This window comes from Capra hircus, chromosome 10 (assembly GCF_001704415.2).
Source record: "Capra hircus breed San Clemente chromosome 10, ASM170441v1, whole genome shotgun sequence".
NCBI lineage: Eukaryota > Metazoa > Chordata > Mammalia > Artiodactyla > Bovidae > Capra > Capra hircus.
Window position 1 is genome coordinate 17,715,639 of NC_030817.1, and position 26,367 is coordinate 17,742,005.

General features: G+C 39.6%; 2 protein-coding genes across 4 annotated transcripts in view; one reads left to right on the plus strand and one right to left on the minus strand.

Annotated features, from left to right (window-relative positions):
* BBOF1 (basal body orientation factor 1) overlaps positions 1-14,338 on the minus strand; it is a 29,398-nt gene extending 15,060 nt beyond the window's left edge. Inside the window, exons 1-4 of the mRNA XM_013967298.2 lie at positions 14,172-14,338; positions 11,684-11,912; positions 6,928-6,993; positions 3,950-4,093 (exon numbers count right to left, since the gene is read on the minus strand). Coding sequence (XP_013822752.1) covers positions 3,950-4,093; positions 6,928-6,993; positions 11,684-11,912; positions 14,172-14,245 — 513 coding nt within the window. The 5' untranslated portion in view covers positions 14,246-14,338. The remainder of the gene's footprint in view (positions 1-3,949; positions 4,094-6,927; positions 6,994-11,683; positions 11,913-14,171) is intronic.
* The window catches only part of ENTPD5 (ectonucleoside triphosphate diphosphohydrolase 5), a 32,381-nt gene continuing 20,472 nt past the window's right edge, over positions 14,459-26,367 (plus strand). For all 3 annotated transcript variants that reach the window (XM_018053978.1, XM_018053981.1, XM_018053980.1), the window contains exons 1-3: positions 14,459-14,503; positions 16,603-16,681; positions 21,405-21,470. The gene's annotated coding sequence lies outside the window, so the exon portion shown is untranslated. The remainder of the gene's footprint in view (positions 14,504-16,602; positions 16,682-21,404; positions 21,471-26,367) is intronic.

Genomic DNA, 26,367 nt, shown 5'->3' on the forward strand with positions numbered 1-26,367 from the left:
ATTGTTCACTTAAGACAGCTTTTTTTTTTAATCTCTCCTTGCTATTCTCTGGAACTCTGCATTCAGTTGGGTATATTTTTCCCTTTCTCCTTTGTCTTTCACTTCTCTTATCTCAGCTATTTGTAAGGCCTCCTCAGACAAACACCTTACCTTGCATTTCTTTTTCTTGGGGATGGTTTTCGTCACCACCTCCTGTACAATGTTATAAACTTCTGTTCATAGTTCTTCAGGCACTCTGTGTCTATCAGATCTGGTCCCTATCAGATCTATTCATCACCTCCTGTATAATCATAAGGGATTTGATTTAGGTCATACCTGAATGGCCTAGTAGTTTTCCCACTTTCTTCAATTTGAGTCTGAATTTTACATTAAAGAGCTGATGATCTGAGCCACAGTCAGCTCCAGGTCTTATTTTTCCTGACTGTACAGAGCTTCTCCATCTTCGGCTACAAAGAATGTAATCAATCAGATTTCAGTATTAACCATCTGGTGATGTCCATGTGTAGAGTCATCTCTTGTGTTGTTGGAAGAGGGTGTTTGCTATGACCAGTGTGTTGTCTTGGCAAAACTCTGTTAGCCTTTGCCCTACTTCACTTTGTACTCCAAGGCCAAACTTGCCTGTTACTCTGGGAATCTCTTGACTTCCTACTTTTGCATTCCAGTTCCCTAGGATGAAAGGACATCTTTTTTTGGTGTTAGTTCTAGGAGGTCTTGTGGATTTTCACAGAATCATTATTATTGTTTCTAATATTGTCCTTCCTTATACTTAACAATTTTCCTTACTGTGATCTCTGTCGTAACAATATTAAACTCCATTTGATCCATATCATATGATCTTTCAGATATTCTTCTTTCTTCTTGTATTTTTTATACATTTATAAAAGGCCTCATACTGTGAAAGACTTTCAGAATTACTGTCAATATATAAATGTGTGGAGAAGTCTACTGTCTAAGTAGGGTAGGGTGCAGTAAACCTTTCATTTGCCATTGGACTCCCCCCAAATCTGTAAATTAATAAAGAAATCTTTTGAAAGATGATTAGGCAATGCATATTAAAAACCTTAAAGTTCATGTTGTAATTTAATCTATAAATCTCACTGTAACTTCCAAGAAGTTATCCTAAAACCAATTAAAAATATAGAAAAATATTTTGTTATTCAGATGTTCCTTGGTTTATAATAGTGAAAAATTAGAAAAACAATCCAAATATCCAACAAGGAACCAATTAATAAATCATGGTATATCTACCCAAAGGAAATCCATGCATCCAGTCAAAAGGTTTTATAGAAAAATACATAATAGCATTGAAAAATGTTCACAATATGTAAGTGAAGAAATAAGGTTAATGTTCCTTTTGTTAATCAGGTAGATGGAAATTACTTTTTCTTTAAATTTATGCTTTGAATACATTTAGCAATCTAAAGTTAATTAGCCTCTTTTAAATTTGTATATTGAATTCTATATGCACAGTATAATTTTCCCCCTTGAGTCGTGAGCCCCACACCTGCCTTAATTCTTCCATATTTGGGATTCCACAGAACCACCCTATGATTCACATTAGCAAGGATCTTTTATTTTTGAATTTTAAGTTTTCCTGGCCCACCCTCTTTCGAAAGGTCCAAAATCCATTTCTCCACTAGGTGGCAACATTGTTCTTTAAAAAAAAAAATTCACACCAAGGCCCAATCAAACATGAACAACTGGTTCTTCGTTCACTTTGATTCAGAACGTATACCTACACCTCAGGATGGCTATTTTGAGAGTTCCTGAAAAGTTAAGGAACTTAACTTGGTTCAGTTTTATATTTTCATATAAAACAAAACTAGATATTCTTTCTAGAAATCTTTGCAGCTTTATCGAGGAGTGAGTGAGTGAAAGTCGCTCAGTCGTGTCTGACACTTTGCGACCCCGTGGACTACACAGTCCATGAAATTCTCCAGGCCAGAATACTGGAGTGGGTAGCCTTTCTCTTCTCCAGGGGATCTTCCTAACCCATTGTTGACAAATGTATGCCATTTCAAGTATACAGCACAATGATTTGATATACATATACACTGTGAAAGGATTCTTCCCATCTAGTTAGTAGAAAACTTGATATTCCTTCAATTACATTTTAAATGAAAGACCCACTTAGTATTTAACACAGATTTATTGAGCATTACTCTGTATCTTGTACTTCAATAAATACAAAGTACAATACTATTCATGCCTCAAAAAATTTACCATCTAGCAGGGGAGATAAGACAAATGATAAATATAATATCAAGATAGATTGGACTAAGTGGTATAAAAGAAATACAAAATACTATGTGCTGTGCTTATTCGCTCAGTCATGTCTGATGCTTTTCGACCCCATGGACTATAGCCGGCCAGGCTCCTCTGTCCATGGGGATTCTCCAGGCAAGAATACTGGAGTGGGTTGCCATGTCTTTCTCCAGGGGATCTTCCGAGCCCAGGGTTCAAACCCAGGTCTCCCGCATTGCAGGCAGACATGGAAACACAGAAAAAAATCATATTTTTTGCTAATCTTTTTTTTTCCCTTTTTCTAGCTTAATTTAAATATAATTGACATATTAACAGTATGTACATTTAAGCTGTACAATCTGCTAATTTGATACACTATATTGCAAAATGAATACTACCGTAGCATTAGCTAACACCTCCATCATGTCACAAAACTACCATTACTTTTTTTGTGGTAAGAACTCTTAAGATCTACTCTCTTAGCAAGTTTCAAGTATATAATACAGTATTATTAAGGTCAATATATTATACTTTAGATCCCTAAAAACTTGTCAATCTTATAACTGAAAGTTTGTACCCTTTGACCAATATCTCCCCATTTCTCCTTCCCCTCCCCTCCAGCACAAGTAACCACTCTGAGTTCAGTTTCTTTTTTTTTTTTTTTTGCCCGCATTGTGGCTTTGTTGAAATTGGCCATAGTATAAGTATTTATACCAAGGAAATCAGTAAATGTTACAAATAAGAATTTTTTTTTTTTTTTTGCAAAGAGCTATATATCACTGTTAATTCCATGTGACATACACTATTTTAAGCACTGGTGGCTCAGACAATAAAGAGTCTGCCTGCAGTGCAGGAGACACAGGTTTGATCCATGGGTCGGGAAGATCCTCTGGAGAAGGAAATGCAACACACTCCAGTAGACTTCCTGGAAAATCCCATGGATGGAGGAATCTGGCAGGCTACAGTCCATAGGGCTGCAAGGAGTCAGACAAGACTGACCGACTTCACTTTACATATATGAACTCATTTAATCCTTACAACAACGCTATGAGCCAATAACTCTTACCACCCCCAATTTTTACAGATGAGGAAACCTAGGTATAGAGAAGGTAACTTGCCCAAACCTCAAAGCTGATTTCAGCTGCTTGTGTCCAGCCCTCATCTATGCTATTTATTGCACTGTCATTAAAGTAATAATACTATATTCTGAACTGAGGGGACAGAAAGAGTATGCAATGTCAGAGAAAGTACTGACATTTCTGTCAGTACTGTCAGTACATTTCTGAAAGTACACAGGTTTCCTCACTCCATCCACACCTACCCAGTGTGTCTTAAAGTTTTCTGAAGTTATCATTCATCAGTCTATATATATTTTCTTTTAGGACTTTGCTAATTTGCCACTATTGTTTTCTACAGCCATAGTAGTTCCAAAGGTTTAACTGGTGATAAATGCAAGAGGGTGTGTTGCCTAAGATCTGGTGAATTCACAAAGAAATCAATGCTTAAAAAAACAAAAGTCTATTAAGACTTTCTGCATTCAGTCCTACACTGATATATCTTCCCTGTTTTTCTCAGATAATCTCTACAATGTCAAAGGGAATCCTTTACCATCTCACAGGAGTCAATGTCTATGAAGGCCTTTGCAGACATAAATAGTTAATTCTAATGTCTTTTTTTAAAGAAAGAAAGAATGAAAGAAACTTACATCATCTAATTCTTTCTCCACTTGGATTTTTCTCTTCTGGAATTGTTTTATTGTTTTGAGCTCTGTCTGAATCATGCCAATTTCTTTGGCCTTCTGATGGAACTGTCCCTCCAGCTCACTTACTTGCATAGTAAATTTTTGTTCCTGTATTAACAACAAAACAACAAAAAAGGTAAATGACTTAGGAAAAAGAACAGAGGTCACACAAAGTCCTGTTCCATTTGAAGCCTTAAGCCATTTGTCTTTCTTCTTTGAAGAAAAATCTCCCTTTTTACCTTCACATAAAGTTTTAATTTTTATTAAAAGAGACCAAGTGCCTTGAATAAGGAGAAAATTCTAAAATGACCTGATTGTATATAGAAAAGTAGATGTTATTAAAAAGAGGTATGAGAAGATTGCATGCATGCTCCTTCGCTTCAGTCGTGTCTGACTCTGTGTGACCCTATGGACTATATGGGTGAGGCTCCTCTGTCCATGGAATTCTCCAGGCAAGAATACTGAAGTAGGTTGCCATGCCCTTCTCCAGGGGCTCTCTGCAACCCAGGGATCAAACGCATGTCTCTTATGTCTTCTCCATTGGCAGGTGGGTTCTTTACCACTAGCACCACCTGGGAAATCCTCATGAGAAGACTAAACAAATCTTTAATCTATAAGAGAGCTAAATAACATTCCTGATCCTAAATTAAAATCAGTAAGCAAAGAGACAAGGAGAAGGCCAATATCTCTTAAATAAATAGAGAAGAAGGTGAGAGAAAGAGGAAGGAAGCGGGAAGACAGAGGAGAAGGAAAAAGAGAGATGAGGAGAAAGGGAAGAAGAGAGAGTAAAGAGAAAAAAAAGGCGGGGAGGGAAATGGAGGAGGAAAAGGGCCAGTAACACAACTAACAAATGAAAAGAGCTATCAAACTGCAAAAGACACTTAACCACATGAAAAAAATGCTCAATCTAGCTCAGAATAAGAGAAATGCAAATTGAAATACACTAAAATATCATTTCTTACCTATCATGTTGACAGAAACCCATTTTGACAATATACTCTGGTATATTATGGAGACATGGACAGAAGTTACATTTCTCAGAATAGACCGTGTTTGACAGATTTTTACTTTGGAAACACATCAATATTTTACATAATTGCTGCTGCTGTTTAGTTGCTCAGTCACGTCCAACTCTTTTGTGACCTCATGGTAGCCCACCAGGCTCCTCTGACCATGGGATTTACCAGGCAAAAATACTGGAGTGGGTTGCCATTTCCTTCTCCAGGGAATCTTCCTGACCCAGGGATCAAATTGGTGTCTCCTACTTGGCAGGTGGATTCTTTACCACAGAATCACCAGGGAAGACTATTTTAAATAATTATAATTATATAGTTACATTATTTCACATTAATTTCTTAAAGCAACTCCTAAAAGATCAAAAGCAAAATGTATTGCAGAGTTGGTGCCATAGCCTTACAGAAAGGAATTATTTCAAATTGTTTTTAGACCTTGTTAATTTGATCAGAAGCAACAGTTAGAACTGGACATGGAAAAACTGACTGGTTCCAAATCGGGAAAGAAGTACATCAAGGCTGTATATTGTTACCTTGCTTATTAAACTTATATGCAGAGTACATCATGAGAAATTCTGGACTGGATGAAGCACAAGCTGGAATCAAGACTGCCAGGAGAAATATCAACCTTAGATACTACCCTTATGGCAGAAAGCAAAGAGGAACTGAAGAACCTCTTGATGAAAGTGAAAAAGGAGAGTGAAAAAGTTGGCTTAAAACAACATTCAGAAAACTAAGATCATGGGATCTGGTCCTATCACTTCATGGCAAATAGATGCGGAAACAGTGACAAACTTTATTTTGGGGGGCTCCAAAAATCACTGCAGATGGTGACTGCAGCCATGAAATTAAAAGATGCTTGCTCCTTGGAAGAAAAGTTATGACCAACTTAGACAGCTTATTAAAAAGCAGAGACATTATTTTACCAACAAAGGTCCATCTAGTCAAAGCTATGGTTTTTCCAGTAGTCATGTATGGATGTGACAGTTGGACTATAAAGAAAGCTGAGCAAAGAAGAATTGATGCTTTTGAACTGTGGTGTTGGAGAAGACTTTTGAGAGTCCCTTGGACAGCAAGAAGATCCAACCAGTCCATTCTAAAGGAAATCAGTCCTGAATATTCATTGGAAGGACTGATGTTGAAGCTGAAACTTCAATATTTGGCCACATGATGTGAAGAACTGACTCATTTGAAAAGATCCTGATGCTGGAAAAGATTGAAGGTGGGAGGAGAAGGGGACGACAGAGGATGAGATGGTTGGATGGTATTACCGACTCAATGGCCATGAGTTTGAGTAAACTCTGGGAATTGGTGATGGACAGGGAGTCCTGGCATGCTGCAGTCCATGGGTCACAAAGAGTCAGACACGACAGAGCAACTGAACTAAACTGAACTGAATTTGACTGTAGATCACTATTGGTATATATCCTAATGGGAAAAGTCCCCCCTGCCAACTCAAATCCTAAACTGTATCTACCAGTTTATGTGGGTAGTAGTATTAATATTAGTATTCTGTGCCTATCGATGTATTGAGATTTGAAGAAAATACACAGTTACACTGGTATCATTAAGAACCAGGATTTTGGGTGAGGGAGAAAGAAGACACAGATAGGGTTAAGTAAAAATCCTGTACTCTTGCATCTGAATTTAAACTATTAGCATGAGCTCATGATATATTTTATTCTTCAAAAAATATGTTTCCCAGCGCTGTCCACTGAAAAGCCCTAGAGCTCAAGATCAGTAAGCTACCACTACTACGAGATGATTTTCGACAATATCATAATTTTGTTATTTTTGAGCATCTGAACAATCAAGTGTATGAGCTTTAAGATCACTGAGTTCTCAAGAGGAGTTACTTATTCTTGTGTCGTAAATATCTGAACTTGCCAGAAACCTGACCACCAATAAGTGAGGAATCAGTGTACATACCAATTTTTCCTTCTCCTCTTGGGCTTTTTCCTTTGTTTCATTCAATTGCTGTTTCAGTTTTTCAATCTGTAGAAAATGAAAATAAAGAGGAAGGCAAAGACATTTCTCTGTATCCTAACTTAATTACATAGCCCAGTTTTCATGTGATATTAAAACCAGTAGGGAGTACTTCCCTGGTAGTCCAGTGGTTAAGACTGTATATTCCCAGTGCAGGGAGCATGGGTTCAATTTCTGGTTAGGGAACTAAGATCCCACACACTGCACAGCACAGCCAATAGAATAGAACAGAATGGAATAAAATAAACCAGTAGTCTTGGAGAGGTGGAGTAAGGTGGGAAGATGAGAAGAGAGGACATTATTTATACTGTTAACTTGCTATTGCCAGTTTTCAAAAACTCGGCTATCATCATAATTGCCTGGGTAACATGTGTATGGTTAAAAAATTTCTTTTAATTTACCATCTTAACCATTTTTAATTCACATTGTTGGGCAGCAGATCTCCGGAACTTTTTCACCTTACAAAGCTGAAACTCTATGTTTATGAGATACTAACTCCTTCTCCTCCCTCCCCCAGCCTTTCTACATTGTTTGTATGATTTTGACTACTTCAGGTATGTCCACGGAAGAAAAACCACACAACCTAAAAGTTGTGAATGGAGTTTTATTCCAGGATTACACTGAGGGTTATATAGCCTGGGAAACAGCCTCTCAGAAAGCTCTGAGGAACTGCTCAGAAGAATTAAGAGAGCAGGCAGAATATATAGCAGATTCTTGCTGGAAAAAACATGTAATCAGACATCAAAATGTTACCAGTAATCACAAGGAAAAGGTATTTTGAGTTAATGATTTTAGTGCTTTTCTGTGTCAGGGAAGATGTAAAGATCTGGGCTTGTTGAAATTATTCCTTAGATATATGTGTGTTAATTATCTAGGGCCAAGTATCCAAAGCTCAGAATGCTTCCTGTTTTGCTCCAGCCTGAGTTTCCTCCCCTCAGGACACACTGGAAGGAGGCAGATGGCAGGTGAGGGTGGGGGGCTGCAATGGCTGATGGCTTGATCCTTGTAGAACTGGAATGGTGGGTGACATTGTTTACTGGAATGTGAGGCAACACTCTCTGTCCACAGATACTTGATATGAGTAGGATCATACAGTATTTGTCCTTTTGTAACTGGCTTATTTCACTTAGCATAATGGCCTTGAGGTTCATTCATGTTGTAGCACAGGACAGGATTTCCTTCCCTTTTAGAGCTGCATAATATTCTTGTATTTGTATACCACTTTCTTTATTCACTCATCAACCAACAGACATTTGGGTTGTTTCCACTTCTCGACTGTATGAATAGGGTTTCAAGAACACTGGGTGTGCAGTTACCTCGTCAAGATCTTGCTTTACATTCTCTTGGAAATATACTCCAAAGTGGGATTGTTGCATCATATGATAACTCTATTTTTAATTTTTCGATGAAACTGTTTTCCATAAAGGCTATACCAGTTCACATTGCCACCAAATTGCACAAGGATTCCAATTTCTCTACATCCTCACCAACACTTGCTATTTTCTATTTCTTCTCACAGTAGCCATCTTAAAAGTGTGAAGTGATAACTTGGAGTTTTGATTTGCATTTCTTTTAAGTGAGTAAATTTTTAAAGGAAAGTTTCAAGGAAAGTACAAAGAATCCTCATATACTCTTCAATTTTGCCACATTTGTTTCCCCTTTATGATAGGTCTATATACATATATGTGTGTGTATATACATACATATATAGATATGATGTAGACTTGAAGCTGTTTCTTCTGGAGCATGTGAGAATAAGTTTAGGACATCATACTCCTGTACTAAATATTTCATTATGTGTTTCCTAAGGAATAGAACAATCTCTTAGTAGTACAATGATCAAAATTGGGAAATTTAACATTGATAAAATACTATTATTTAATCTATACTCCATATTCAACTTTAGCATCAACTGTACCAATGATGTCCTTTCACTGTAACTTTTCTTTTTCTGGTCTAGGATATAATCCCTGACTATGATTACACTTAGTTGTCATATATTCTAGTTTTAAACTGGAGCCATTTCTCGGTCTTTGTCTTTTATGATACCAACGTTTTTGAAGAATACTGGCCAGGGCTGGAGTTGTCTGAGATGTTTCTTCATCAGAAGATTCAGGTTATGGCTTTTCAGCAAGCATACACTGCTTAAGTGATGATGTATCCTTGTCACTGCATCACAGCATGAGGTGACTGACATTAAGTGTAATCAACAGGTTAAGACTGTGTCTGCCAGGTTTCTCCAGTTGAAAGTTACAATTTTTCCTTTTATAATTGTTAATAAATTTGGAGGACTATATTTTAAGACTATGCAAATATCTTTTTGCTCATTAAACTTTCACCCACTAGCTTTAGCATCCACTCTTGTTCTTGACTGAATCAATTATTACTCTGACTCCAAATGGTGATTTTTCTTATTGCATCATTCCTTGGAAATTTAATAACTTACTACATTCTACTTTAAGGAAAAGCATTCTCTTCTCCCATATTTTTTAAGGTATATACTTATCAGTTGTATATACTCATGAACTCATTTTATTCAATAAGCTGTAACTGATTACTGTCATTTATTTTGACTGTCCCAGATTTGGCCAGTGGGAGCCCCTTCAAGTTACCGTCTGTGTCCTTTAATTTTTTGTTACTTACTTCCTGTCACAATAAGATATTCAAGTTCATCTCTTACTCTCTTTGCTCCAGTCTTATAATCAATCATTTCTCCAAGGATGCTGGCATGTTTTAGTAGGAAATCTGACTAGCTTTTTGTTGTTGCTGTTTTTCAGTCACTAAATCATGTCCAAATCTTTGTGACCGTATGGACTGCAGCATGCCAGGCTTCCCTGTCCTTCACTATTTCCCGGAGTTTGTTCAAACTCATGTCCATTGATTCAGTGATGCCATTCAACCAAATTGTTTTCTTTCTCCTGCTTTCAATCTTTCCCAGCATCAGGGTCTTTTCCAATGAGTTAGCTCTTCAGGTGGCCAAAGTACTGTAGCTTTTTAAGGTAAACCTTCCTTGACATGGTTAAAAAGTCAGAAGATACAGAAATGAAATATTGTTGTAAATAATCTTAGAATAGCTCAAGGGAAACCTAAAAAGGTTTTAAAAGAAATACAGACAGACCTAAGTCATGTAGAACAGGTGTAAAATAGATTTATTTTGTGCTGACTGAACAAAGCCTTAAATACAAAAACTATAAGGGAAATCCCCTAGTTCTGTCTAAAATATGATAGTTTTTAAAACACATTTCACTTCTAATATTTCTATAATTAACATGAAGACTGTAAACAGTTTAAATAAAGTTTAAGCAAATAATGCATTTCTAGGATATAGTAGCATGTATGGAGGAACAAAATTATAAGAGAGCTAGTTAACCAGGGTATATTGAATAATTTATTTTACTTCTTCCTCCCAAAGAAGTTTCTTTGGTTTTAATGAGTATCCATGTCTATGAGAAAATTATGTATTTGCTACAGTCAGATGCTGGCCTGTGATACATGGAGGCAGATGAAAATCAGGAAATACAAGTGATACTGATAAAGGCAGGCCAACATCAATTAGCTAATGCAGTCCACAAATCTTTTATACAATGAATTTTGAAAATTATTTGCATGGCTGGCCTAAAGGCTTATTTTAGAATAATAATTTATAGCAGATAATTTTGATAATGCATGCTATTATCAAAGAGTAATTTTAAAAATGGAAGTTGCCTAGGAAAGGTTAAAAAAAATAACTGTGCCAAAAAATTACTTTAATAAAACATAAAATCCACACAAGTGTTCAATTGTCTGATTTCTCTAATATGCTTCCAAATCATCTTGAATTTAAGTTTTGATTGCTTTTTCAAAGCATCAGTGGAATCACAACCCATTCATTCGTTCTTGCATGCAAAAATATTTTAATAAGTGCCTACTATGTATATTTGTATTTTTATAGTAAAAATACAAAAAACATACATAGGAATGAAACATGATACAAATTTCCTTGGGTCACCAAGGGACACAAAGAGGCAGCTAGGAAAGAGATGACTTTAAGTCACACCTAAATTCACACGTTAACACCCACTAGCTGTGAGACTCTGGCAAGTTACCTGCTCTGAGAGTCAATTTCTTTATCTGTAAAATGGGAATGACAATTTGTGGGTTATTAAAATGACTAAATGAGATAGCAGAGGTAAAGTACCCAACATGGTGCCTGGCACAAACAGGAGTCCCAAAATGTTAGCTCCTTTCCTTTTTGCCACAGATCTAAAATGATAGGTCTATGCCCAACATTTCAACAAGGTTCAATAAGATACAGATTCAACAGGTCCAACAGAAGAGAGTCAATTTGCTGGATTCATAACCATGTGATCATGGATTATCAATAAATTGCTTTATAGATTATTAATTACTCATAGTTATCAATATCAAAAAATATATAGATCATACACCATGCTCTTGTTCTTCAAGTTGATCATAATGTTCCATTAGCATCATCTTTGTTTCATCCAAGAAAACGTGGGACAAGGATGAAAATAAAAGGCAGTTCTGACTTTAAGCCGTTCTGAAATAACATGTTGCTTCAAAGGAGAGTTAAGAGTCAACTTAAATGTCTTAACTGTGGGATGAGGTTTCAAGGAATTAAAATACTGGAAATACATAGCCACCTCAGTATAACAAAAGAGATAGTTACTAAGGCTTGGGAGGGTTTCTACCTACCTACCAGATTATCTTTCTCCTGATCCTGTTTCTTCAGATAGTTCAATACAGACATCGTGTCTTTCTCCATTTTATACTGCTGTCTCTTTAATTCTTCATTACATCTTGCCAGTCTCCGGGAAGTATCACGATACTCAATCCTAGAAAGTTCTGTGACTTCCAGCCTGGCCTCCCAAAGGGAGGCATTGGCCTTGGCTCTCTCCACAACAGATTCCTCAAGTTTTATGATCTTCCTGCACAGGAAGAGGACATCAACAGCATATAACTATTTCTCTACTATATTAGTATTACACCTTTCTCTTTATTATAATTTATTTTGCTTGGCATTTGCCTGGCACACATGAGCAAATATTGTTGGATGAATGAGTTAGTAAGAAATATATATGGTCTATTGCCCTCAGTGTTTCTCATTGTTGATATGTGCACTGTAGATGAATGGGCAAAAATAGAAAACATATGCTAGTGAGTTCTAGGAATGTGACAAGCCATTGGCACTTCCAGAAAATGAAAGACTAACCATGCAGTTATTTTTTTTAATCATACTGTAGTATACTTATATTAATACACTACGGGGAAAATTGCAAATAAATTTGTATATTGGGCTGTTATCTTAGGAAGAAGAAAAAGAATATTCCAAAATGATAGTAGTGGTTATCTTTGGATAATGGGATTACAAGTGGTTTTGTTCTGTTTGACTTACCAGATTTCCTAAACTCTCTGTACTGAGCAGGCTTTACTCTCTTAAACAAATTACTGTATAAACTTTTCAAAGATCCCTTGTGGTCCCATATATAGTGCTGTTGGACAAGATGTATGATTCCAGTGTGTCTAGGAACCACTAGGGTCATCCAATAAATGTAGTAGCAATCTAGCAGCAACTCCAAACCTGTGAAGCTTTAATGCTAGAGCAATTTATCCACTTCAGAAATTCTCATCATTTGGGGAAATCTGAATACTCAAATCCTTTATGTTTTCCTTCGAACCAAAAGGAATCCTTGAAAAGGCCCAAGGAATTACTTCAATCACCCAGACATCCTTCAGGATGTTTAAGCGCCTCTCAACCACACAGCTGAGATGATCAGGTTACAGGCAAAAAATAACAAAAACAGAGCACTACAGCACAGTTCTTGCGGGGACCGGGTGGGGTGTGGGGAAAGATCCAAGCTGAAGCCTACAGGAGCAGACATCTTAATTTAACAAATATTAAGCTTCTTCTATGATTCCGACACTCTTCCAGGTGCTGGAGATAAGGTGAATAACACTTAGTGCATTATTTGGGTCTTGAGGAGGATTTCCCAACTACTAATATTCTGAGCCACATGATTCTTTATCTGGAGTGGGGCTGGAGTTGTTAATGTGCACTGTAGGATATTTAACAGTATCCTTGGTCTGATAGCTTAGGTGGTAAAAAATCGCCAGGAATGCAGGACACGCCGGTTCGATTCCTGGGTCAGGAAGATCCGCTGGCGAAGGGATCTTCTCTACTCCAGTATTCTGGCCTGGAGAATTCCATACACTGTATCATCCACGGGGTCGCAGAGAGTGGGACACGACTGAGCGACTTTCACTCGGTCTCTTATCCGCTAGAGGTCCCCAGATGTGACAACCAAAAATGTCTCCTTGACAAACGTCCTCGGGGAGTCAAAAATTAACCTCCTCCCCAGCTAAGAATCACTGGTGGCGAACAGTGCTGTCCAATAGAACTTTGTGACGTTAGCACTATCTAGACTGCCCAATACAGCCACCACTAGCCACACAGGCCTACTGAGTACACGCAATGTAGCCGGTACAAACGAGGATCTGAATTTTTAGTTTAATTTTAACGAATCTTAATAGCCACACATGACCGGTGACGACACTATTGGACAGCACAGGTCTAGAGGATCTCCGACCTTCAATTCCAGTGTCAGAACTAACCCTTCCTCCTCACTTTTAGATCTTTTCCCCTCCACTTATTTCATTCGGTCCTCAGTCAGTCAGTTCAGTCGCTCAGTCGTATCCGACTCTTTGCAACCCCGTGGACTGCAGCACGCCGGGCCTCCCTGTCCATCACCGACTCCCGGAGTTTACTCAAACGCACGGCCGTTGAGTCGGTGATGCCATCCAACCATCTCATCCTCTGTCGTTCCCTTCTTCTCCCGCCTCAACCTTTCTCAGCATCAGAGTCTTCTCAAATGAGTCAGTTCGGTCCTATGTTACTTCAATTCTTGGGGAACTTATCTGCCTCCTCGTTAGTACACTCCACATGGGCAGGGGCTGTGTCTAAAAGATTTCAGGGTCCCAAATCTCAACACTCCGGTCTTAGTTGAAGCGGTGAGGGGTATGGCATGCTTTGGGGGAATTTCTGAGCAACGGAGCCGTCCTTCTCAGAAGCTGGGAGAGCAAGGGGCGGGTCCGGGAGGGTAGCGGGGAAAGGGCGCCAGTTGGCCGGGGCCTGCGAATCTCCGGAGGGCAGGCCCTGGAGCAGGGACCCCAGCGTGGCTTCCCCTTACTTCTTCTTCTTGTCTTTATCTTTGCCTTTGTCTTTGCCCTTCCCTTTCTTTTTGTCCTTCCCCTTAGCTGGCATCCTGGCTTCTCCGGGGGCTCAGCTGCCGTGGTCTTGTCTCCGCGCTGCCCAGGCCCGGCTACGTCTCCAAGGACACCACCACGCCGCGCAAGTAACGATCAGCTCCAGCCGTTGCCGGCGCGCAGAGAGCGCACGCGCCCGTGACGTAGCCCCGCCCCTGCCCCGCCCCCCGGGGCCCAGTCCACTGGCCAGGCGCGGGGGGCGGGGCGGAGACCGGCTGAGGGCGGCGGGCGGCCGCGCCGTGGTGGCGCGCGCCCGGTGAGTGTGCGAGCGCGGGCGCGCCGGTGCATGACTGGGGTCAGGGCTGGGAGGGAGAGGAGGCCGGAGCCGGCCGGCCACTGGCCGCCGGCGGCGGCGCGACCGTAGAGGCGCTCTCCCCTGAGGAGGCTGGAGCCGCCGCGCCCCTTTCGTCGGAGCGTCGCCTCCGCCGGGTTCACAACGTTTCGCGTCTTGCCCGCGCGTCCTCTTCCCTCGCGCCGCAGCCAGCGTGGCCGTGGCCGCCCAGCTCTCGTCCCGGCTCCGCCCCTCCCGAGGCCACCTGGCTCTTTTGGTTTCCTTCTCCCTCTCCTGGCTCCTAACCCTTGCTGGTTCTGTAAGGGATGGCGCAGCCAGCGGGCTTCCCAGGCCAAACATGTTTCGATGAGGCAGTTGAGGACTTGTCCGAGGGTGGTGGGTGGTTTGGAGGGTGAGGCGGGCGGCGCGCGGGTATCGGGGAGCCTGGGGGTCGGAGAGGCTCCGGGGCCTCGTGGAGAGCCCTTGAAGAGGAGTATCCCGGTGTCAGGTCCCGTTCTGTCCTGTCGCTGCCGTCCCCAGATTCCTATTTGCTAATAACCTGCGCGTGCTGCCCTCCCTTTTCCGCGAGTCGCGTGAAGTTGAAAGCTCTGGCCTTTTGCTGTGTTGTTTTTGTTTTGGTGTCGTCACCTCCCCTCGCCCCAACCAACACCGCGCACACCTGTGAAAAGGAGTAGTACTTAAAAGGATGGTTTGCGTTTTTTCAGAGGAGGAGCTCTGTGATCATGCCTTCTTCATTCAATGAGTTTGTCCGTGAGTCATCGAGGAAGACAGGGGATTCTGGGGACCGAGACAACAGTTAGGAAACTTGGGATTGAAGCTCTGCTGTGCATTAGTCTCCCTTTCAAATTGAGTGTAAAAATTTCCTTAAAAACTTCGTTGTGCATCTTCTCCATTTCTCTAAGGAGAAAATCCCTGCAACCTTTCTAGATGTCTCTGATTCAAACCTTCCCCCTCCCCCGCTTTTTTTCCCAGCTACGTCGTTGATGTTTCTGAATTGAGTGGTTAAGAGGGAACTTGCTGATTGTTAATATTAATAAGCACTGAAAATCTTAGCCATGCCATCTGCTGGCATGATAGTGGCTTACTGTATTCCTGGTGCTTCCCCCTCGCTCCAATTTGCATGACACACTTCCGTGGGTCCATGATGGAATTACCATACATTGAAGAGGTATATCTATTCTGATATAGAATCTATTAAGTTATGATAGATTTTATATGTCTGCGTGTTAAGTCACTTCAGTCGTGTCCAACTCTTTGCGACCCCATGGACTGGAGCCGGCCAGGCTCCTCTGTCCATGGGATTCTCCAGGCAAGAATACTGGAGTGAGTGCCCTTCTCCAGGGGATCTTCCCCACCCAGGGATGGAACCCACCTTCTCTAATGTCTCCTGCATTGGCAGGCGAGTTCTTTACCAATTTCTTTACCACTTGATATGTCCAGGGTTCTGAAAATGTACCCTACTGATAACTTGCAGAAAAGAGAGTATAGGATATCTCCTATTAGAGGCTTTATATTTAGAATTCATTCTAAAAAATTGGTTACTGTGAACCTGAAAGGCATTCCAAGTCTCTGTTGTCTGTAGACTCATTTATAAACACGAAAACTTGACTGTAGTAAGATTATTTCTTAATATATGTGCATAATACTTTAGTTGCATGTACTTCCTAGTTATTTTATCATACAAAATATATATTTTTTGACTTTAAGTTTGGCTTTGCAGTTAAAACTGTTATGACTTGAATATGGCTAAGAGAAATGCCCAGATTCACACTATAGTAGAGGTAGTTCTAGAATCTACAGTCTTCTGAACCTCTGCATTCTCTGCCAAAGAACTAGATGTTATTATTCAATCATCCATTTGTAAAAGTAGGAAGTATTTAGCAGTTCATCTGGTATCGCTTCCTTTCATACATTCTTGTAGTTTTACTATGAGGTTTATTTCATTGAATAAATTTGCTTTGTTTTATTGTTTAGAATGCTAATGCTTTTAAAAGTTGGGATAAGCACTTGGTATTTTTTTGACTTGGTTTTGTAATTCTTTTTTTTTTTCTTTTTCCGCCCAGTGTGCTTAGTTCCTGGTTAACATAGAAATGCGGAGTGTCTTGGCCGAATCCTCACGCAGACAAGATCATTATGGTCCTGGTAGGTAGGGCAGGAATCTGAATGTAAGGTAACATCTCTGCTGTCTTAAAGCTGTAAATGTGCTTCTTTTGCTCTGGGGTTGTTTTGTTGTCGTTGTTGTTGTTTTTCCCAAATTGGATTTTCTGTCTTTGCCAAATAATATCAGCTTTTCTGTTGTCCCATTGATTCTAATATCATCAAGTGTGGAGTTGCTCAAAAAGCCAAAAAGAAAAGACCATATCTCAAAATTATTTTAAAACTACATATTGTTATTTCTTTTTTTTCTTCCAGTAGCTCCAAAATGAGGTTTACTCTGTAAAGGCATCTGTAGCTTTATTCTGGTTTAGCTTGGAGACCGAGTTTCTGACACCAGATTCTCAGCTTCTCTGTCCACCTGTGCAAATCAGATCTCAGAGACAGAATTTTGGGTGAGGTAAAAAAGAAGAGCTTGTTGCTTTGTCAGGCAAAGGGGGGCACAGCAGGCTCGTGCTCTTGAAACTGTGTTCCAACGTGAGGAAGATAGTGACAAGTTTTATAGTGAAAGAGGATGTGATCAGCTCGTGGACATTCTTCTGATGGTTTGGTGGTGAGTTGGTAAGTAGGAGTCAACATCCGTCAGCCTCAAGTCTAACCGATCTGGCTTCTACATGCTCATGGGCGGCATATCATAACTTCTCCCACCTGGAGGGAGTTTCAGTATCTGCAGAATAGCTCAAAGATATCTTTGCGTATATCCATTGATGGGAAACAAGACTTTGACCCACAGCTGCTTCTGGCTGTTTAACTCTGGTCTCACATTCTCTCCCTTCCCTAATTAACAACTTCTTGAATCTGCCCCTTGAAACTCAGGGAACGTCAAGGAGGGTGAATGAAGGCTGTTTCTTATAATCAAAGAAATGGGGAACACAGAAAGGCCTTGTGCCCAGGAGCCTTATAGGGCCCTGCACAATACCATTTCTACTCGTAAGTCATCCTTGAAATTGCCTGATAGCACTGATGCTGTTCTATAAGTTGGAGAAGCTAGGTGAACCATTTCTGATCTTGTTTTTACACAGCCTTTAGAATCTTGAATAAATATATTGTCATCCAAACTCTAACTGAAGGAGACTTATCAATATTTCTGAATATTATGGAGGATTAGTTAATTTCATCCTACTTTTTCATTGTATTTTGTTTTTGCGTGCGTGCATAGTCAGTCATGTCCAACTCTTTGCAACCCCAAGGACTACATTCTGCCAGGCTCTTCTGTCCATGGGATTTTCCAGGCAAGAATATTGGAGTGGGTTGCCATTTCCTACTCCAGGGGATCCTCCGAACCCAGGGATTGAACCCATGTCTCCTGCATCTTGTTGCAATGACAGGCAGATTCTTTACCACTGAGCCACCAGGGAAGCCATATGGTACAAATTAAAGATTTAATCTTACAAATTTTCAGGGTTTTTTTAAACATTCACTGTTTTATTTACATACAATATCTGTTGCCGCAGATAATTATTATCTATTGACAATTTATTTGCAAAATGTTTAGTTTTTATTGTCCATTCTGAAAAACCATTACACAATACTTAAATTCAGTTTTTTAAGAAAGGTTATATACCCAAATTTCAGATCCACTTATCTGCATTTTTCATTTGATGGGTCTGTCCAATTTTCATTCGTTTAAAAAATATTTAGTAAATACCAACTGAATACCAGGCTCTGATAGCTCGAAGGGTACAGTGGGAACCAAGACAGGGCCCCAGCCTTCAAATGGCCTACAGTCAGGTGTATAAGATGCTGACCTGATCATTGATCTCTGAGACTATACAACCTCAATTGGAAGCTATGCATCTCCACCAAGCAGTGATGAATTAGGGGAGATGGTATGAACTTTAAATGCTACAGCATTTTGGAAGCATGAAAGACTGTCACAGGAAGTTTACAGGAGGAGGTAGGCTGAAAGTAAAAAGAAAGACTTTCTGGGAAGGTGAAACAAATGAGCAGAATCTGTGTGTTTGAGACAGAGTGTAATTTAACCAGAGCAGTGGTCCCCACAGGATGGTCTACACACTGGTAAGTGTCAGCATCATCTGGTAGCTTGTTAGAAATGCACATTCTCAGCCCCCACTTGAGACCTATTGTGTTGAACTGGAAATCCTGACAGTGAAGTCTGCAATCAAGTTACATATTTTAACAAGCCCCACAGGTGATTCTGATGCTTGCTTAGAGCAAAGTGTTCTTGTGTGAAAGTAGTGGGCAAAAACTTTGGCAGAATAGCCTGGGACTTAGAAGGACTTAGAATGTTAGGCAAGTTTTTTATCCTACAGAGCAAGGAGTCACCAACTTATAGCTTAAGGACTGGATTCAGCCCATAGATATGTTTCATTTTGCCTGCATGGTGTTGTTGGGTTTTTTTTAAATGGTATTAGTTGTCACTGGCATCTCACTCCGGTATTCTTGCCTGGAGAATTCTGTGGACAGGAGCCTGGTGGGCTGCAGTCCATGGGGTCACAAGGAGTCAGACACTGAGCAACGAATACACACATTTAAAAACCGGATTCTACATAGAAATCTGTGCTCTTGGCTTGTCTTGAAAAAATCAGAAGACCTGGCGACATACTAGGCCTGTATTTCATCATGGCAGCAATTTGTGGGAGCAGCAAGTAACTTACCCTTTAGATGGGACATGTGCTTTCCAGTTTGCACAGTCCCTACCACTTCCTGTTGATTACACACATCTTTACTCACTTAAATTTTCCACCTGGCCCCAGTAGGTATTTTAGTATTTGAGTTTGTAACTTCTGTTATGGGCAGTGGAAAATTGAAAGTTTTTAGAAGGAAAGTGTTTACGATTTCATTAATTCATTCAATAAACACTGATGAATTAAAAATGTATTACATGCCAGATTGTTCAGTGTTGAAAGGTGAATGAACCCCTACCATGATATAGTTACAGTCTAGTGGGAAAAACGATGCAAATAACATTTTAGAAACAGTCGCGTATAGGTTTGAGAAGAGAGACTTTGGTGACTGGAAGACCAGTTAAAAGGCTATAGTGGTCTAAAGTCTGAAGTTGATAAAGGCCAGACTTTAGATAATCAGTAAGAGGCTAGGAGGGAAGAAAGAGAAAGAGATGGGAAAGATACTGCAAAGCAAAACTCTCTTGATAAGAGATTGGGTGTGAGAGAGGAGAATGCAAAGATGATGAAAATTTTGCATCATAAATTAGGAAACCTGTGGTACCATTAACAGGAATAGGAAATTAGGGAATCCATTTAACTCTCTCTTAACTGGGCAGGGGCACTGAGGAAGGGGGTTGTTTGGAGATACCAATTTGAGGTGTCTCTTGTTTTGAGTTCGGGTATTGGCATGTACACAATATAAGTGTTTTTAAAAAGAAAACTTAATAGAACTGTGGTCAAAATTGCATGCGTAGGGTTAGATGTCACTCATTACGTTCTGGGAAACCAAGAGAATACCTGGAGAAGTGTTAAAGTTGTTTAATAAAGGTCTTGTAAGAGGACCTGTATTAAAAATAATTGCTTTGGAGGCCCTATAGTTACAATTTATTACATTATTTACACCCTCTTTTGAATGTACAGTTTTCAGGTTTATGTTGCATTGTTAAGTTTAACTTTCTATTTCTGAGAGAATAGAAGATACTGTATAAACTCAGTGCTTAAAGACATTTTCTGAGTATCAGAATTTAAGTCATAATTGGCTTATGAGGTAGTTCAGGCATGAGGATTGTCATAACTGTTGCTATGTTGAGATAATAGCCCAAGTCTTTTCTCTTGTGATCTTATGTTTGCAGTACTTGATTCCCTCTGCTTTTACTGTGGTAAAATATATGTAACATAAAAATTGTCATTTTAGCCGTTCCGTGGTGTAATCACTTTCATGCTGTTGTACAGCTATCACTATTCTCTATTTACATTTTTCATCACCCCAGCAGAAACTCTGGACCTGTTAAGCAATAGCTTGCATTCTCCCCTCACAACCCCTGGTAAACTCTAATCTACTTTCTGTTTCTACAGATTTGCCTTTTCTAGATAGTTCATGTAAGTGGAATCATATTTTTGTATGTCTCAGCATAACATTTTCAAGGTTCATGTTGTAGCATGTATCAGAAAGTCTTTGCTTTTTATAGCTAAATAATATTCCATTGTATTTGTGTATGTGTCCTATTTTGTTTATCTGTGCATCTGTTAATGAACACTTGGGTTTTTTCCACTTCTGGCCCTTGTGAATAATGCTGCAGTGAACTTTGATGTAAAAATACTGTTTGAGTCCCTGTTTTCAGTCTTGTAGGTATGTACCTGTGACTGGGATTGACTAGGTCCCTTTTGAACACATATTCATTTTGTAATAGAGTGCCACTCTCAGTCATATTGTGGAAGACACAACTGGTATTTGAATTCTTCACAGCAAAAAAAAAAAAAAAAACTCACAAAGTGCATAAACTCAAAAATAAACTCTAGCTTTTACAGGAAGTGTAACTTGCATTCTCTTGTTATCGCTGATTTTATAAGCAAGTAGTTTTATTAGAGTGGCTGCAGTTGTAGTTTGTATGAAAAGAAATTTTAAAAGAAGAGAAAGAGGCCAAGAGTACTAGATTACAAGTTAGGAAATTAGGTTGATGATCCACTTTCCAAAGCCTAAATAGATTGGAAATAGAAATACAGAAAGAGATAATTGTATCAAAAATAGGAAAAAAAGGAAAAAGAACTTTGCTCTTATGAGTATCTGTATCCATCTTCTACAGGTTGGAAAAGTGATACATTAGTTAAAAGAGACAAAGTGGAAAGCCCAGAAGGAAAAGAAAATATTGGTAAGTAACTTATATAAAGTAATACCCTCTTTTTCCTTAGGTTAGATTTCCTTTTATTTATTTGACCATGCTAGGTCTTCGTTGCTACATGCAGGCACTTTCTTTCTCTGCTTGCAGCGAGCGGGATCTTCTCTCTAGTTGCGGTAAGTGGGCTTCTCATTGTGATGGCTTCTCTTGTTGAGGCGCACAAGCTGTGGGCTTCAGTAGTTGCCGCTCACAGACCCTAGAGCAAGGGCTCAGTAGTTGTGCTACACGGGTTTAGTTGCCCTGAGGCATGTGGAGTATTCCTGGACCAGGGATCAAACCCATACCCCCTGCCTTAGCAGGCAGATTTTCAGCCACTGGACCAGGGAAGTCCCATAGGTCAGATTTCTGCTTTTTTATTCTTAGCTGAGAGCTCACAGTAAATGGAAAGAAATTAGTGAGCCAGTAAAAGCTGTCACAAATTCCGCAGTCCTTGTTGGAGAGCTCCTCATTTGTGCAAGTTGACATAAAAGTCTAGTAATCATGACTCTTTGATTCATGTCCCACAAAAGAGTTTTCAAAATTAGATGGTGGCAGCTTACTAAAGGAGACAGGGACATGACGGCACTGATCAGTGATAACAGATAGCATGATGTTGAGGAAAACTAGCTCAAAAGCATAGCAATCTGGGACTGTTTGTTGACAGAAGGGCAAACAGTCCTAGTCCCCAAAGGCATCCCAAGTTTACAGAAAAATATACCTGATGGTCATAATCTTAACTCTGGACCATGAATAAAATATGTCACTTTAGGAATGTTTTTACCAAACACTATTAAAATAAAAATGTTATGGTATTTAGAGAAGATGTATCATAAAGACATATTTGAGGAAATGTACATATGTGGAGCCCCTGTTCTTGGTTTTATACATGAGATGTCATTGTAATATTTACCTTTCTCAAGTTGTTCGTTTGGATTCAACATGTTTGAAGGAGTAGCTGTTTTTCACTTAATAACAAGAGAGGGAAAATACGTTTTCACTTCTCACAAACTCCAATATAACCAGTGACAAATGGCACTGATCCTTGTAATTACTCTTCTGCAAATAAGTGCTTCCCACGGTGGATATGGGTTTGGAGGCAGAGATAGTTTATCACTGTAGATATTCATTATATTTGCTTATTGGGGCAGTATTAATCCCCTCCTGATTAACAGTATCTTCTTACCTAAAGGACTTTCTACTTTTAATGAATGGGTGAAAAAAGGCCTTGTGACTTGTGAAGAAAGCGAGGCAGCAATAGCAAGAGCTTTCCCTGTACAGTGATTATTGTAGCTAAGTCAGGCCTGAAACAATGAAGAATGAGGTCATGCACTGCCTCGTCTCATTTCAGTATAAGACTCAGATGGTTCATTGTACAGAGTGGCTCTTCTTGACACATGTCTAGTAATGTTTTGATTAAAATGGAATAAAGTATAGAAAGAACTAATCTGTTCATAGGAAATAAGTTTATATTTGTTGGTAACTACCAGTGTGTGAATTCTAGTTCCTTTTTGGGAGAGTATTTGATCTTAGTGTTCAGGGACTTTAAAAGAACTCTCATTCCACCAGCCTTCTGATCTGTGAATCCATTTGGACAATGTGATCAGATGTGGGTTGAGCCCTTGGGTCAAAATTCTCCTCTCCCCATCACATGAGACAGCGCATATTGCTGGGAAATTCTTTTTACTGTTCAGTCTCTACCTTGCAGCTTCCATGCTCACAGGTCTTATTATAGCTCCTTGGCAATGATCTAACAAAAGTTGTTTTTTTAAGAAACCTTCTTTTATCTAGTTAATATTTTTTAAATGCTGGTTATAAAATTTTTCTGTGGTTTTCAAATCTATGCTAGTTGTCAGTCTTAACCTTTTCTACCAAGTACCTAAGTATTAATAACTAATGCTACCATTGTGTTAGGATTTTTTTGCTATTCTGTTAGTATAGTTATTTTCACTCTTTATTTTCCTTGATTCAGTATTTAATTTTTATTATTCAGTTATTAACTGATGTCTGCAATCTGAAATGTAGTGACTCTTTTCTTCCTACTTGTTTCTAAAATGATCTGACTTTTATTTGAAGTATTTAAATTTGTTTTCACTCTTAGGAACAAGCAGGACATTGTTTGAGTTGTAGTTTTTCTGACTTTAATTCTTTTCCTTAAGTAAAATATTGGAACTGTAACATAAATGGATGGCTTCAACTGGTGGGATATGATATTTTCAGAGCAGTTAAAAGTCCATGACATTTTAAATTTTCAAGGGTTCATATCATTGGAATAACATAGTTTCTAAAGCAAGAAGCATGTAAGTTGTGTTAATAGAAATATATATAAACTGTAAAAAAAGAAGCTGAACACAAAATATTATACAGATACTGGTTATAATTGGAAGTAGCCAGTCTCCAAGATGGCCTCCACTGAGCCTCATCTCCAGTATTTATACGTTTGTGTACTTCCTTGCACACTGTATCGGCATTAGTCTGTATGACCAATGAAATACAGGGAAGTGATAGTTTATGACCTGCAGGGTCATACAAAGTATTGCTGCCTTTGCATTGCCCTCTGTTGGATTGCCCACTGGAGGAAGCCAGCCACCATATTATGAAGACATTTAAAGCCCTATGGAGAGTCCACGTGGGAAGCAACTGAGATGTTTTTCTAACAGCAAAAAAATCAGCTTGCCAGCCACCAAGGTGGGTCCTCAGCTTTAGCCAAACCTTCAGATGACTGCAATCCCAGCCTGCATCTTGACTACAATATCATGAGAGACCCTGAACCAGAACTGTCCAATTACATCACTCCCAAATTCCTGAACTACGAAAACTATGAAATAATAAATGTCTGTTGTCATTCTAAGCAACTAAGTTTTGGAGTTGTTTGTTGTGCAGCAATAGATAACTAAGGTACAGTATTCTGAAATACTTACTGGTTTTATATGTGGAAGAGAATCTGGACAGTGTAAAGAGTGCTTACTATCATCTGTGTCAGGTGGCTTCAGTCATGTTTGACTCTGCAATCCAGTGGACTATAGCCCGCCAGGCTCCTCTGTCCGTGGGATTCTCCAGGCAAGAATACTGGAGTGGGTTGCCATTTCCTTCTCCAGGGGATCTTCGTGATCAAACCCATGCCTCTTAGGTCTCCTGCATTGACAGGCAGGTTCTTTACCACTAGCACCACCTTATAACAGTTTCAACAATTGAATGTGTTTGGTTAAAGAAGTTCAGTTTAGCTATCAAACTTACAGATTCAGAAAAAGAAAATTATAGTTTCTCCTAATACAAATTGAAGGTATTCATTAATCATTATATTCCCTCTTAAATGTTCGTTTACTTATGAAAGTATTCTCCTTTTTTATGTCACTTTGCAGTTTATTACTGTGTCACTTTTTTTTTTAATTGGAGGATGATTGCTTTACAATGTTGTGTCAGTTTCTGCCATACAACAGCTTAAGTCAGTTATATATATATATATATATATATATATTCCCTCCCTCTTGAACTGCCCTCTCCCCACCCATCCCATCCCTCTCAGTCATCACAGAGAGCCTGGCTGGACTCCCTGAATATACAGTAGCTTCCCACTAGTTAATCTGTTTTAGACATGATAGTGTTTATGTGTCAGTGCTACCTACTGTTATTTCTGATTGAACACCTTCTTGGATACCCTTCTAGGTGCTTGGGTTATATCAAAACAAAACAAAAAAAGATTTATGCTCTTAAGAAGTTTATATCAGAGAAACACAGATAGCAAGCATAGTAAATAAGCCATCTAGTGTGTTAGAATTGATGGCTCAAATGGTAAAGCGTCTGTCTACAATGGGAGAGACCTGGGTTTGATGCCTGGGTTGGGAAGATTCCCTGGAGAAGGAAATGGCAACCCACTCCAGTACTCTTGCCTTGAAAATCCCATGGACAGAGGAGTTTGGTGCAGGCTACTATCCATGGGGTCGCAAAGAGTCGGGCATGACTGAGAAAGGAGGTGGAAGTAGGGGACACCTGAGGGAGGTGGTTATAGGAGATGTCTGTAAGGAAACAGCATCTGGACAATAAGTTGATCAAGTGAAGGTTTGGGAAAAGATGGTTCCAGAGAGTGGGGACAGCTAGAGCAAGGCCCTAAGGCAGGAGCATGTGTGACATTTAAGCACAGAGGTCAGTGTGGGTGTGAGGTCAGAGATAATGAGGTGGGAGGCAGAGCAGGTGGATCCATGAATCCTGTTTGGACCTTGCTGCCCTGAGGGAAATGGGAAGTGATTGCTGGACTTCGCAATAGAAAGGTGTGTTAGACTCTAGGGGAGTGAGGGTAAAAGCAGAGATCCAATAGGAGAATGTTAGAATAAATTGCATGAAAGATGATGGTGGCTTGGGCCAAGACAGTGGTGGTGGAAGTAGTCAGAAACGGTTAGATTCTGGAAACGTAATAAAGGTGGAGCAGCAGGACATAGATTCAGAAGTTCTTGGTCATACAGAGGAGAGAGACCAAGCTGCTGTGAGATTTTCACATCCTGGTGCCAGTCTAAGTTCCAGCTAATCTCTGACTATGCTCAGCCCTGTGCTCTTCCCCACCGGACCTGGTGCCATATCAGCTGACCCTCCTGTGACCTAGCAGGTAACACTGCAGCCTCTAGAATTAGATCATCTGAGTTTGATTTCTGACTCTCTTAATTGCTGCGTGGTCTTGAATTACTTAAGCCTCAATTTTCTTATTTCTAGAATGGGCATGTTAATTATAAAATCTGCCTCACAGAGTGGTATTGTGAGATTAAATGAGATAACCCATGTGAAATACTTCACATAGTGCTTGGCGGATGTTAAGATCTCAATAAACGATAGCTGTTACCACCTCAGGTTGTTTTCCTTTGGCTAGTCTTTCCTCTGCATTAAATGCTAACCTCCCTGTAAT